Source organism: Haemaphysalis longicornis, unplaced genomic scaffold (assembly GCF_048455015.1).
Source record: "Haemaphysalis longicornis isolate Haplotype H1 unplaced genomic scaffold, Haemaphysalis longicornis Haplotype H1 scaffold_1, whole genome shotgun sequence".
NCBI classification, from domain to species: domain Eukaryota; kingdom Metazoa; phylum Arthropoda; class Arachnida; order Ixodida; family Ixodidae; genus Haemaphysalis; species Haemaphysalis longicornis.
This window is the reverse complement of record NW_027526203.1, coordinates 85,754,266-85,769,751: the sequence shown is the minus strand read 5'-3', so window position 1 is coordinate 85,769,751 and position 15,486 is coordinate 85,754,266. Positions and strand designations below refer to the sequence as shown.

Sequence of the window (15,486 nt, the reverse complement as noted above, 5' to 3'; positions counted from 1 at the left end):
CGGCATTGTAGTCCATCACCAAGAGCGGTCAATGCCCGCTTTCTATGTTTTGCTAATTGGTTTCGGTTTCAAACGACCGTACCAAAATGGCGTACCTAGTCACCGGAGTCGACGTGAGATGTCGGGGCGCATTTTGCATAGGGTCTATTCTTTGCCTCAACCTATTTTGCGCAGTCAAAAGAGCTAAACAGCTGCGCCCAATTATCGCATTAGGGAGTATCGCAATCGCCAGCCATTTTTTTTTTGTTACGAACGCCGGACGCCACCTTGATCGCTCATTGCGCCATTTAACTTCGTAGCCCTAAAAACGTATAGTGTTTACGCCACTTCCAGGATACTCAGAAAGGCGCTCATAAAAAATGCAATTTTATTTGAAAAGTTGCCCGCCGATAACGTGCGCGTTTTGTAATTGAGCGCAGCCGACTCCAATTTTGGCCGAAGCTGAAAGAGGACTTAACACCGCAGACTAACACACCGTGCGGACGCGGCGTCAAACGGAGACCCTGAAGGCAACGACGGCAATATCGTTTTTAAAGACGACAGTCTTTCTTGGGCTACATAATCCCAGAAATTTTCGTCTGTCTGTATGTCTGTCCGTCTGTGTGTTACTCGATATAGCCACCCGGCCAAAGTAATACAAGGCATGCGCAATGGTCTTATATAGTCACAGCTAAATCTACCCGTCTCAGTCCGATGTAATGTTCATACCTGTCAACATTGTTCAAGAAGAACAAAACATTACGCAAATGTAAGACAACAAATAATTACAGAAGTGATATTTGCAGTGTTCCTTTATAAAAAATCATACATGCTAGATTTTTGCGAAATTAAATACTTCATCAACTACAGGAAAAAAATTCACTCCGCCGTCGCCTGCTGTAGCCCGCACCACTATGGCTTCTGGCGCCATTTTAAAGGAGCCATGAAGACAAAACATGTTTGGTTCATTCAAAAGACGGCCTCGTTAGAATCATGCTGTCATCGGTTTTAACGTAAAGCTCGCTCAAATAAGCTATATTGTGAGACAGCCTGTGCTCTTCAACACGTTACGAACATTTCCTCGTAATCGGTACATTATCATCAGTGCTAGCTCTCATGGCCCCGGCATCATCATCACCTGTACATAATCATCATCAGCACTTGATGGGGTCTTTCGTCCGAGTGTCCGAATAAACCGGTCACGCTTTCCATCGTCTCTCAAGTGGGGGAGGGTGCCTTTCGGTCCCGCAGTCTACCTCTGCAGCGCCACTCCTGGAGCTCCGTTCGGGCCGCCGTCTGCCTCAGGAGACCATGCCCATGACGCTCGATCCAGCCAGCGCCACGACTACGCCTCCCCCGCAATGTTTTATCAGCCGGCAGCGAGATCCGCCCGACTTCGCTGGCCTTCGTGGGGATGATGTAGAAGAGTGGTTGGAGAACTTTGAAAGGGTCAGCGCATATAACGGGTGGGACGACAAGCTAAAACGGCTGACTGTCGGCTTTTCCCTCACCGAGATCGCGAAGACGTGGTACCGCAATAACGCGGGGCGCCTACCCGATTGGACGACCTTTACAACCGAGATCAGCAAGATTTTTGGGACATCCGCAGCTCGCTCTGAGGACGCGAAAAAGAAACTGGAAGCGCGCGTGCAACAGCCGTGCGAAAGCTACACCTCTTATATCGAAGATGTTCTCTCACTGTGCCGGAAGGTCAACAAGGATATGTCAGAGTCGGACCGCGTACGCCAGATACTGAAAGGTATTAACCAGTTCGCTTTCACTGCGCTCGCCCTTCAGAACCCAAGAGCCGTCTCGGATGTCACCACTACTTGCCAACGTCTTGACGATCTGCAGTCGATCCGCATTCAGCAGGATACATCGGCCACGCGCTTAGGCGACGAATACCTTCGCGTGCTTATAAGGCAGCTGATTCGGGAGGAGCTTGACGGCCGAGCCTCCGTGTGTGTTTCTGCTCCTGCTCACCACTCAGCAAGCACCAATCTTCGACAGATAATCAAGGAGGAGCTTGCCTGTGTACCTGGTCGGTCAGTGCCTGATCTTGCCGCCCCTTATGCCGTACCGTCCTATTCGGAAGTTGCTGGAAGGCCGCCCCTGCCCATGGCCCCGGTTACCTCGCAGCCTCTGCCCGGATATGTGGCAACGATCAACCATGCCATTTGGCCGCAGCCTTACTATCGCACGTGGGGACCGCCAAGCCCGCCGTTCATCCTTGGGGACCGCCAAGGATGAACGGCGTGGCTACGACACCTACGAGCGCGACGTAACGAGCCCTCGTTATGGATATCGCCAGCGAGGCTACCAATCTCCGACCCGCCAGACTCCTCCCCCAGCCGATTCCCCTGGGATACAGCGCAATTCACGTGATCAACGACGCCGCTCTCCTTCGCCTTTTCGCCGATCTGTATCGCCGCTTCGCCCCGTCGTGCACGACAGCGCTCGTCTCTCTGAAAACTAAGCCATGCAGTTTTTGGAGGGGAAACTGCATACAGGGAAAAGATAAAAACTCCTCCAAAGCATCCCTCGAACATTTTGTGTGTATTCGTCGAAGGCATCCGCATCGAAGCGTTGGTGGACACTGCTGCAAGCGTCTCAATTATTCATGCTGATCTGTGCAAAAGGTTACGCAAGGTGAGAACACCGTTTATGGGTCCCTCATTACGTGGTGCAAATGAGGCACGCATCGATCCTTTTGCATTATGTACAGTGCGTGTCTCCATTGAAGGAATTTGTCATCATATCCAGTGTGCCGTGCCCTCCACGTGTCCATACGACCTAATTCTTGGCTGGGACTTTCTTTGATCGACGTCCGCTGTCATTTGTTGTCGAACTCCTGCTATTAGCATCACAGATACTCATCATTCAACTGTTTCCCCGATAGAGCCGATTTCTTTGGTGCTGACGACCGATCACGTCGTACCCTCCCGTTGTGAGCACATCCTTTCAGTTTCTGCTAGCACTATACTTGACGGTGATGTCCTGGTCGTTCCCTGCAGCCGCCTCCTTTCCCGTGGACTTGCTGTTGCCGCGTGTCTCGTTCGTTTTTGCGAAGGGCAAGCTCTTATACCTGTGCAAAACACCACCGCAGAAGACGTTCTGCTTCCGCAAGGATCCACAATTGCATCTGTCTCCGATGTCGAGGTGACCATTCTGCCTTCGCGTTCCCGTCCCCTTACATGCCTGGCTTCAGCTACTACGTCCTCGAAGCCTTCTCTTGCAGTCACCGTCAGCCCGGACCTCACAGAGTCACAGAAATGATCAGTCTTGGAGCTTTTAAATAAGCACCGTGCATCGTTCGACTCCTACTCAACCGTTCTTCCCCACACAACCACGGCCACGCATCGCATCGAAACCGAAGGGTCGTCTATTGTTCGCCGTCGCCCGTATCGCGTCTCCTCATCAGAAAGGCAAGTCATCGAGGAAAATGTGGCTGACATGCTGAAACGCAATGTTATCCGGCCTTCATGTAGTCCTTGGTCGTCCCCGGTCGTGCTGGTCGAGAAGAAAGATGGCAACGTGCGCTTTTGCGTTGACTATCGTGCCCTCAACAAGATTACCAGAAAGGATGTATATCCCATGCCACGCATAGACGACGCCCTGGACTGCCTTCAAGGAGCCGAATACTTTTCGAGCCTTGACTTGCGTTCTGGCTATTGGCAGATCCCGATGCATGAGTCCGACAAAGAAAAGACCGCGTTTGCAACTCCCGATGGCCTATACGAATTTAATGTCATGCCATTCGGGTTGTGCAACGCTCCGGCGACATTTGAACGCATGATGGATTCGGTGCTCAGAGGACTGAAATGGAAGACCTGTTTCTGCTACCTGGACGACGTCGTTGTCTTCTCGTCGACGTTTACAGAACATCTTAAGCGTCTGGACGAGGTACTCACATGCATTTCTAACGCCGGACTTCAACTCAACTAAAAAAAATGCCGCTTTGCTACCAAAACCATCAAGGTGCTTGGCCATGTCGTTAGTAAAGATGGCATCAGACCCGATCCTGAGAAAATCGCTGCCGTTGTCAGCTTTCCTCGTCCCCATCAACAAAAAGACCTCCGTAGTTTTCTCGGGTTGGCTTCGTATTTTCGCCGCTTTGTCCGGAATTTTGCCACCATTGCGTCCCCACTGAACCATCTCCTACAGTCTGGCGCCCAGTACGTTTGGTCCGATGACTGTCAACGTGCTTTTGACGATCTGAAAGCCGCCCTAACGTCTGTTCCGGTGCTCTGCCACTTTGACGAAACAAAGCCCACTATACTCCACACGGATGCTAGTGGCCATGGCATTGGCGGTGTTCTTCTCCAAAGTGATGATAAACTTCGGGAGAGGGTCGTCGCCTACGCAAGCCGGTCGTTGACACCTGTAGAGAATTACACCATAACTGAACAGGAGTGCCTTGCCATCGTTTGGGCTGTTCAGAAATTTCGCCCTTACCTTCATGGCCGTCATTTTACAGTGGTGACCGACCATCATGCGCTATGCTGGTTGTCCACCATGAAAAACCTTTCTGGACGCCTTGGCCGCTGGGTTCTCCGCCCCCAGCAGTACGATTTTTCCGTGGTGTATAAGTCAGGGAAGAAGCACATGGACGCCGATGCTCTCTCTCGTTGCCCATTGTCCTCTTCATCTTACGATGCGCAGGAGCCTGCCGATAACACACTTTGTTTGGCCCCCGTTATCTTCTCAAACATTGAGGGACGCGTCGATTTGCCGTCGCTGCAACGCGCAGACGCATATTGTGGCCCCATCATTGATTATCTCGACGGTCGTTTAACACCTCCTAACAGCCGTGCGCATCGCCAACTCAGTAAGTTCAAACTATTTCATGGCGTTCTTTACCGGCAAAATTACCATCCAAATGGCAGAAAATGGGTCCCCGTTGTGCCTCGTACACTCCGGCGCCCTATTCTCGAAGCCTACCACGATGCAGCTACCGCTGGGCACCTTGGTTTTGCAAAAACGTACGAGCGAATACGTAGTCTCTACTTTTGGCCTGGCCTGTTCAGTTCTGTTGCCAAATACGTTCGCTCGTGCGCCTCCTGCCAGCACCGCAAGCGCTCAACTACTCCTCCTGCCGGACTACTTCAACTTCTCCCTTGTCCGCCAGAGCCTTTCGGGACCGTCGGCATCGATTTGTTCGGACCACTACCTCCAACGCCATCTGGATACCGTTGGATAGTTACGGCTGTAGACCATCTGACACGATACGCTGAAACAGCACCCATTCGCTCTGGAACGGCTGCTGAAGTCGCTGACTTTATACTGCACAACCTTATTTTGCGCCATGGCGCGCCACGCGTCCTCCTCAGCGATCGCGGCAGGGCTTTTCTGTCCGCTGTAGTCGAAGAGCTTCTGCGTGCCTCCAAGACCGTGCACAAGACAACGTCCAGCTACCATCCCCAGACGAATGGATTAACAGAGAGATTCCATCGAACCCTCGCGGACATGCTCTCGATGTACATCAGCCCTGATCATCGCAACTGGGATACCATCCTGCCATTTGTGACTTTTTCGTACAATACTGCAACGCAAAAAACGACTGGATACTCACCATTCTTCTTAGTATTTGGCCGCTCTCCCTCTATTACCTTCGAGTCGACTTTCTTCTATGCTCCTGTCCCCTCTGAAATGTCATCCCGGGAGCAGTACGTTTCACGGCTCGCCCACTGCCGCGAACTCGCGCGAAGTCGAACCGAAAGTCAACAACAAGAACGCAAAGCTCGCTACGACGTCGCACATCGCTCTGTTCAATTTCGGCCAGGTGATGAAGTATTGTTATGGACCCCTGTTCGTGTACCCGGTCTGTGCGAGAAATTCCTTCATCGCTTTCTTGGTACATACAAAATCACAGAACAGACTTCGCCAGTTAATTACCGTGTGACGCCAGTTGAACAGTCGTCAGATCGGCGCCGCCGTGGTACTGAAATCGTACACGTGTCTCGCCTCAAGCCGTTCAACCGCAGGACAGAACAATCAGCCGCGGCCAGGTGGCCGCTTCCGGCCGCGGAGGGGTAATTATGTGAGACAGCCTGTGCTCTTCAACACGTTACGAACATTTCCTCGTAATCGGTACATTATTATCAGTGCTAGCTCTCATGGCCCCGGCATCATCATCACCTGTACATAATCATCATCAGCACTTGATGGGGTCTTTCGTCCGAGTGTCCGAATAAACAGGTCACGCTTTCCATCGTCTCTCAATATAATTAGAAAAAAAGGGAATGGCCATGCGACCCACTCGCTCATTTCCCGCAACAGAACGTATGATGTCATACCAGCCTGCTCTATGGTTGACGGAAGCCGGCAAAAGCAAACGCAAATTAGGCTGAGCTTATAAGCTTGCAGAACGAGCTATTTGTGCTTACATTTAGGGCATATTCTTTTTAAAGCAATAAGAATGGTGGGACAAGCAGTGGACGTTACGAAAGCACAGTAAACATAGATGTACTGATGCGTACTGCTGTTGGTACTGCGCGCACTATGCTTGATTTAGCTGCACAGCACTGCGGGACTCTGAGGTTGTCTCAGACGACACTGCCGATTGACGCAAGCAATTAATGGTGTCTTACGTGACCATATTTGTTGAGCGAACAGTATGTTTTACGAGACCATTGTTTTCTCTCATAACAAAAAGAAGCCTGGTTTAAATACGGCTTGCTACAGTGTGGTGGCGCCATCTAGGTTCAGTAACGTAAACAAACGCGCGACGCCGCCGTAGGGCCCTCCATGCCAGCGCTGCCGTACAGGGTGGACGGACTGACACCCTTTGAATGGTTACGTGCCGCCGCAACTGGGTCAACGTTCTCAACGCGTTGTTCTTTTAGTTTGCCACGAGACTCAGCAACGCGAAACAGACAAAATGATTCAAATTTCGCCTCTAAACCGCGTTCTGGCGATAATTTTATCGCGGTTTTGATACAATGACTTGCTTGGGCGGAGAGCGAGTGACCCAAAATGGCGGCGTTAGCGTATATGTGTCTCCATCCTGTACGGCGGACGTTTGAATTAAGGGATCCCAGGCTGCAGAGCGGTCGGTTCCTGTGATGTCATTGCGGACCACGAAAACACACGATTTAGTGGAATAATAATAATTTTAAATTAAATTGATTGATTTCTCAGTGAATAAAACATCATTTGTATCCGGACATGCGCAGGGGGCCCGATAAAACACGAAATCTTCCGAGTAAAGCAAACTTGTATTTTACCTGTATTTTACCTTCTTGTAAGCATGCTGTGAATAACATTGGAGAGATTGTGTCTCCTTGTCTGACACCCTTCCTTATAGGTATTTTGCTGCTCTCCCTATGGAGGGTGATGGTAGCCGTAGACCCATTGTAGATATCCTCTAGTATTCTTACATAATGCTCATCTACCCCCTGGTTCCGTAATGCCTCAATGACTGCTAGGGTTTCGACCGAGTCAAATGCTTTCTCATAATCTATGAAGGCTATATATAGGGGTTCAGTATACTCAGCGCACTTTTCTATCACCTGATTGATCGTGTGAATATGGTCCATTGTTGAATAACCTTTACGGAACCCTGCTTGTTCTTTAGGTTGACTGAAATCTAAGGTTGCAGAGATTCGGTTAGCGATTACCTTGGTAAATACCTTGTAGTTGACTGACAATAATCGGCCTATAATTTTTCAAGTCCTTCATGTCGCCTCTAGACCACGGTAACATAGGACGTGTCCATTTCTCAGCACCGTAAAGGATTCTCCTGCCCTCCTAACCTCACTAAGCCCTATTACATCCCATTTAATGCCCTCTAATTCCTCTAACAACACCTCGAGACTTGTTTCGCTAGATAAGGTTCGCGCGTTAAACGTTGCCAGGTTCAGACTCCATTGGCGGCCTGTCCGGATCCAGGGATTCTTAGCACCCTCTGCTGCGTCACAGGTCTGACCGCCGCCGTGGTCAGTTGCTTCGCAGCCGTTGGGGAGTGAGGGCCGAGGGTTAATTGGCGTATTCATGGGAGGTTGTGGCCGTTACTACACCAGGGTGGCCAATCCTGCTCTGGTGAGGGAGTGCATTGCCGGCAATGGTCGCCGGGGTCAGGCCGCACCCCAAGCCCCTTTGTGCAATTCCATCAATGCGCGGATTTTTTTTTAATCCGGTGGGAATTGTCCGGCACCGGGATTCAAACCACGGTCCTTCTGCACGCGAGGCGGGTGTTCTACCTCTACGCCATCGCTGCTTTGAGGTATCTGTAAATAAATAAATAAATAAATAAATAAATAAATAAATAAATAAATTTTTGTGGGAGCAGCTCCACGTGTGACACCCTATTTTCGCAAGAAAGAATGCAGTGCGAGTTGTTTTTAAATAAAAGAACGCTGCCGAGCCTCACCGTGTGTGTGACGTCGTGTACTGCGAACGAATGCCGGGGTGGCTGCAAGAACCAAAGCCGGGGGTGGTGGTCGGAGGTGCCCAAGTATGGCCACGGCTCGGCGCCAAGATGACATGCCCTGGTCGGCCCGGTGGGGGTGCCTATTGGCCACGGTCTCGGGCCTACGCCTCCGAAGCACGTCTTGCGGTGGTCCTCACACCGGGGTCGCTCCAGCATGCGTGCCGGCTCCCGCTAGCTTCTGTCCTTCCGTCCTCAATAACCGCCTCTACGCCGCTGAGCACTGTGGACATGTATGAACCAGTGGAAACGACTTGCCTATACATACTTCGTCTTCAGGCTCGTGATTATAAGAGTCCCATGCATCAAGGAAGGAAGTACGTTTTTGGGACCAAGGAAGGCCCGCTTGAAAATCTGCTCCGATCCACCTCCCCCCACATCCAATACACGGGGCCCGAGCATGCTGTTCATTGAAGAAATAACATCCGGCACTTTTTTCTGCAACGTCTGTCGACCTATGAGCTTCGGCGCCACCCGCATGATGATTTTTCTGCACGTCCAGTTGCCTGAAAGCTCGGCTATTGTGTTCTTACGCAGTCCATAATGCATGCATGCTCCAGACAAAATAGCAAAGTAGCCGTAACAGTCGTGGAACTGTTGTTTTGTACACTAAGATATTTCAGTGCTATAAAGGTGCTATATGTGGCAATGGGGCAGTCTTATGGCCGAAATTATCACTCACCCATGCAAAGGGTGCAGCCGCCCCAGTTTTTAGTTCGCGAAGGGGACTAGTGCTCCTCATCAAACCATGTCCGAGGCTTACCTTTCCGCGTCTAGACATCACTAAACTACCTCAAGTGCGCAGCTCAGTCGCCCGCATTGAAAGACGCCACAGTTGAATGATTTAGACGAGCGTAGGTCCTGGGGTCTCTTAGTTCGAGAAGAATAATAAAAAAGGAGGCGATGATTCTCAGTGCTACGATTATCAGCATTAGCTTCACCCGACAGTTCAACATAAGAAATATTCGCGGCGTCACACTATTTTCACAATGTTGCACAAACACCATTGCATGTTGTTATGAATTAATTAGACACATATTATATCTAGAGAGAAGGGCAATCCCCTAAGGGCTGTGAGATAGTTAGAGAGATTGGCTGGGCAAGAGGAAGATGAAGACGATGGAGGACATCGCGCGACTGACTGGTTCGGGACGGATGACTAAACCTCTTACTGTGTTCCTGTTAACCGGTGTGTACTTGTGAATAGTTGCCCGTAGCATTTTTCTTCCCCCCCCTCCCCCGGAGGGGCGTGAGAAGGCCGAAGAGCAGACCTGTATAACGGTGGCCCCTATGATAACAGCTCACGGCAATGTTCGCGGTGACTGCCTAGCGCACGCGGCAAGGCAGTTTTGCGCTATGTGCCCGCACTTGTTGCAGCGGTAGTAGACGTTCTCGACAGGGTCGTTGCCGCCGGCCTCGGGGCAGTCGCGTCTGATATGCTGCAGGTTGCCGCAGTTGTAGCAGTCGCGGTTCTTCCGCTCACTGTTGGGGCAGTCCTGCGTGAGGTGGCCCAGCTGGTGGCAGATGTTGCACGTCTCCTCTTGCTCCTTACACCCGCGGGCAATGTGGCCCCTCTTGCCGCAGTTGTAGCACGATATCTCGTCCAATTTATGCTTGCAATCCTTGGAGATGTTGCCCGTGCCGTTGCAGCTGTAACACCGGCCCTCAGCCTCCTTGCAGTCCCTGGAAAAGTGACCTGCCCGGTTGCACTTGTAGCACCTCTTCCTGATGGGCGGCTTGTAGTCCATGCGGCCACTGTTGAATCTCGGGTATGAACCAGTCATTACCATTGTCATCATCGTCGTGTAGAACGTGCGAGTAAAGTGATCATCCCCGCTAAGGGCAGCCATAGCCCATGTCTCGCTTCTCTCGTTCTTCCGTTAATATTTTCTGGTGCCGTTAAACCCGGGAGGATGACCGCACGCGACAAAGGAGACCACCGACGTCCCCTCCGGCTTGAGGTTCGCAGAACCCCGCTCGTTTGACTGTTTCCGCTGATCAGCCCCGCCCTCAGCCGGAGGTCGGCATGGCTGGCCCAGACCGTCCAGTGACGACCGACAGTAAGTGTCGAACGGATGAGCTGCGCCGGCCGCAACGCATATTTCGCGTATCTAGACTGCTGGAGGCAGCTAATGAGCTTCTGGGAGCCCCGTCTCTATCTCCGCACGACTTGCAAGCGACCATTGATCTGCTTGATCCGCCTGTGTTCTGTTGTAAATTTGAATGTATTTGCTGTAACTTGACTCATGTACATTGTAGGATGTAATATTGTGAAGTGTATTTTGTGATGTATGTGATGTAGCATGTAAGTTGTAGAATGTAGTGTAGTGATGTATTCATTTTGTATCGGCTATGCATTTCTTCTTTACGCTTGACATGACGGTTGTTACGTCATTTTTCTACCCCACCCCTGTAACGGCCCAATCGGCCAACAGTACCTGGAAATAAATAAATAAATAAAATAAAAATGTATAAGATAGACCAGAAAATTATCGATATTCTTGACCATGAGGAAGTCGAGCGCGTATACTTCGAGGCCTTGGCTTCGAGAACCGGCTCCGCAGTGACTTGAAGGTCTCAAAGGCATCCGGCATGAGAGGTACCACCAACGCCACTCCTAGCAGGCCACATTTCCCTCGACCACTGACCATTATGTCCAACAGTGTTCGCACAGCAACCCGCAGAGGCGACCCCCCTCTCACGTGCACTTACATACACCAACCTTGCAAGCTGTCCCACCAACGCTGCAGGTTAGCACGGTTAAAGGTGGGCTGGATGAACTGCAGAGGCTTGGGAACCATTTCCAGGTGACGTCCCATGACCACACGGTCTTGTCCGACATGCAGCGGCCAGAGGATTCGACGTTTACGTCCACCACGCGACGAAAACCTAGCAAGAACCCATTCTGCCGTTTCCCGTACATTGCGACGTCGGAAATCTCTACTTCTAACAGTGCGCAAAGAGCTAGTCCGCAGAACTGCTCCAGGACGGCAGTGCAAAGACCGGTTCAGTCCAACGCGACGTGGGACGAGCGGAAGCTCTTTTTGACCCTGCGAGAACGAGAGAACACGATACAGACCAATACCCTGAGCATTTCGTCCACAAGCGCCCCTCAAGTGTCCGTACAGGAACAAGACATCGTCGCAGCGCAGGAATCTTCATACCAAAAGGCCGAACACACGAACATGCAGGTGGGACCTAAGAATGCGGTAGCCTCGAGTGTCTCAACAAAAGGCAAGGGTGAAGACCGCGAGGATACGCGTTCCACAGACAAGGACGACTCGGCTGCTTCCGTTCAACTGGAAGACAAAAAAGATGAGGCAGTTTCCGTTTGAGTACATCTTTGTTCCCGACTTCATGAAGGATGAATCCTTACAGGGCCTTCCTGGAAGTCAGCTAGCTACGTTCGTAGAAGTAGTCCAAGAGGGTGCACCTAAGTGCCAATATGAGTTCTTCCGTGTTGCTGAGGGTGGAAACTCTGAATCACACTTGATGACCCTTTCTTGTCACAGCGAGCAGCCATTGAGGCCTGGTCTCAAAGCAGCCGAGCCATATTCCGACTTTATTCCCATCAGGAAAATTTGCTCGCCAGAATCGGAAACCGCTCAAACGCAAACACGAGACAGGCACAAGACAAGTCAGAATCCACCGACCGATTCGTTGCATCAGAGCTGCAGGCGCAATGAACCGTTGAGACTTTCACAGCAGCAGCTTCAGCGGGATATGTACTCGACCAAACGACTGGACACGTCTCAGTGGGCTTGGAGCCCAGTTTGGATGTCGGCTGCTGCACCTTGGCGGCGTTTGGCTGTAGTGAAAGCTGCGAGACGGTGTATGCACCGGTGGAGACAAAAAAGGACAGCGTTCACTGGCGGCTTCATTAGGATTGACATAATGGACCGGAAAACAAATTGTTAGGATGGTGGATTGATTTATCGGCGTCCGTACAGCGTTTCTACTCGTGGCCGGATACGAACGTTCTGGGCGCGGGAGTGTTGAATCTCGGGTATGAACCAGTCATTACCATTGTTATCATCATCGTGTAGACCGTGCGAGTAAAGTGATCGTCCCCGCTAAGTTCAGCCATGGCCCAGGTCTCTATTGTGTCGTCCTTCCGTAATAGCCACCACGGCCGCCCCCACCGCAGACCACGCCGCGTGGGCCCAGGTCTCGGCCCCTGCTTCCTCCGCCGGCTCCGTCTTGGAAGCCCTCGTGGGCAAAGTGTCCCAGCTTGTGGCACTGGTAGCACTGCGTCGTCGTCGTGCTCCGCTGCCGCCTTGGTCTGCTGGCAACTCGCTTAAATGGGGCTGCGCAAACCACTGGCTCAAACAATACGTGTTCAGTCATGTTGCCTTGTGCTTGCGCTTCCACCACAGCCCCTGCCATTGGCGGTAAACCTGTGCTAACAGCTGCTGCCGCTCCGATATAACATTCGTGTGCCTCTTGTGTAGCAAACCCCACGAAGACATGATCGAGAAGACCCTTCCATTTAGCACAGATACACATTAATGGACGTACAACGAAAGCAAGCATAATTGCGAGCAGGTAGTACCAACCAGCAGCTTTTGCACGAGCAGTAATGTCATCAAGGCGCATGCAGCTGGGCTTTGGCGAAAATGTTATTTCGACACCAGCCTGTTGGCACCAGCCACATCCGATGATTACAGGCCAGATTGGGCTTTCGGATACCACGAACTCAACATGGTGGAGCCTACCGAGAACCCTCACATCCAGAAGTGCATAACCGATCGGTTGTATCATAGCTCCGTTGAAGGCAAGCAACCGTGTCGTGGATGCGGACTGGACTAAGTGAGGCACATGAGGGATGACCGAACGGTCCAAAATGTTGACGGTAGCCCCCGTGTCCACTAGAGCCTTTAGTGATTAGCCCAGCACGACCACGTCGAGACACACGTAAGGTGCATCGTGGGAAACCTTCGCCCGAACGGTAGTTTTGTCCGGCACTCCCGCAGCCACAGTGGGCATTGACAACACTACAGGGTTTACCTCGTCTGTAGTTGTTTCGCTGACCTTGGCCATTTCTGGTACATCCGAGTCCGTACGCCCCGAAGTAACCTCTGGCGACAGGCGAGGGGCTTGGTAAGTTACGCGGGTTCCGGCCCTCGACGAGCCCCGCTGGCGTTTTCCGGTCGGCTAGACAGAGAATCTGCTCGGCGGTCACAATCACGCGCATAGTGACCTGGGGCACCACACAGGTTCACTGGCAGGAGAAGGCTGCCGAACCCCGGCGTAAGGTAGCCGACAGTTGGAAGTCGAAGCGATGGGCTCAACTTGCTGTGCAGCAGGAGATTTCACAGCTGAAGCTTCGAGCGCCAATCCAAGAGCCGCACGGACAGTCATCGGCCGAGCGAGAGCCCAAAACGCTAAACGTTGTGGTTCTCCAGGGCGTCAACAAGTGCTCCGGTGCCAATGAGATCTTTTGTGGTGTTCAGAGAACCAGCGAGTGCCTTGTGCGTTAGGCTCTCCACGCGATTCGCGAGGTCCTCAAAAATCATACCTTGCGGTCGCACACGCTTCAGCTCGGCGAAATGTAGCTGCTGGAAACGGACGTCGACAAAGCGGTATTCCATGGCCGTAATCAAGCAGCGCTAGTCGAGTCTCGTGTATTCCGACACGTATTCCAATACATCAGAGGCAGGAGGGCGTAGCTGTGCCACCAGAACACGAACCACCAGAACACACCGACTCAAAGTGAATACGGAAGGCTGCCCACGAGGTAGAGCCATCAAAAACAGGTGGACGAAGTGGCACACACTGGTGCTGAGTTGCCACCTGCGGTACAACATGCGTGGAAGGTACAACGGGCGCAGTCAGGTCCGGGGCAACCGGCCGATACGACGATTCCACGAGTGCCATACGATTGGACAGGTCAGCTATTCGACCATTGGCATCCGCTAACCAGGCGGCAATCTCAGTGATTGAGCTCATCTTTTCGTCGATGGCGCAGTTATGGCGGTCCAGGCAGTCGACGAAGCTGCCAAATGCCCGAATATGCTTCGCTCCTTGCAGCAGAATCAGAGACAACGTTGGGGCTTGCCGTCGGTTGAATATGAGGCTCGCGCAGATCCTGACCTGTAGCGTGGGCCCCGTCGTCGACACGCTGGATGTATTGGGCGGCGGCCGGACTGCTGGACGGGAGACCATTCACGGGAAGCGATGCGGATGGGTCACTCGCCGATCTAACTCCTTGTGGCAAGAACAGGCCGCCATCTTGGCTTGTAGTCGCGCGGCTCTGCCTCTCAGGGGACTCCTCGATGCTGGATGCAGGCGCGGCAAGAAGGGACGGCATCTCGGCGATGGCTCGAGCTTGACGGCGGGTCATTATGTCTATCCCACCGCTGCCACCAAAAATGCTACGGGTAACTATTCACAAGTACACACCGGTTAACACGAACACAGTAACAGGTTTAATCATCCGTCCCGAACCAGTCAGTCGCGCGATCTCCTCCTTCGTCTTCATCTTCCTCTTCCCCAGCCCATCTCTCTATCTCACAGCCCTTAGGGGATTGCCCTTCTCTCTAGATATAATATGTGTCTAATTAATCCATAACAATATAGGAATGTTGTTTTAGGCTTGGAGAAGTGGTTACTGAAGTGAATGGCACTTATTATAGCTTTAACTGAAACTTGGTTAAATGATTCTATTCCTAGCAATGGCATATTTATTTGTTAATCAGGCTTCAATATTTTTTGTTGCGATAGGCAAAACCGCCGGGGTGGCGGTGTCCTTCTTGCTGTAAGTTGGTTGTGCCAGTGATCATCAGCACTTTTCTGGAATGTGTAGTAATTTCTTTAAAATTCAAATCCAGTAATATAATTGTTAGCGTTTTTTATCGCCCTCCAGATTGTACACATTGTTTCACTGCAGAAGTTTATCGTATTCTTGCCGAACTTGCTCGTCGGTTTCCGCAGTCAAACATAATTTTGGGGGATTTTAATTTCCCTGACATAGCGTGGTCTAATCAATTAACTTATAGCACACCATACTAGTCTAATGCGTTTCTACAATGTTGTCTTGATTTCAACCTCACCCGATTAGTTACAAGCCCAGCACGGCG

The 15,486-nt window shown here is 51.5% G+C and overlaps 1 protein-coding gene and 1 long non-coding RNA gene across 2 annotated transcripts in view; one reads left to right on the top strand and one right to left on the bottom strand.

Annotated features, from left to right (window-relative positions):
- The window catches only part of LOC144164836 (uncharacterized), a 204,038-nt gene that overhangs the window by 96,967 nt on the left and 91,585 nt on the right, over positions 1–15,486 (top strand). The window lies entirely within an intron of this gene.
- On the bottom strand, positions 9,709–14,750 carry LOC144174130 (uncharacterized). Its single transcript, XM_077702605.1, has 3 exons — positions 14,501–14,750; positions 12,531–12,714; positions 9,709–10,147 (listed from the first exon to the last, which is right to left on the bottom strand). Exons 1-3 carry the CDS (start codon positions 14,748–14,750, stop codon positions 9,709–9,711), a joined length of 873 nt encoding a protein of 290 aa, XP_077558731.1.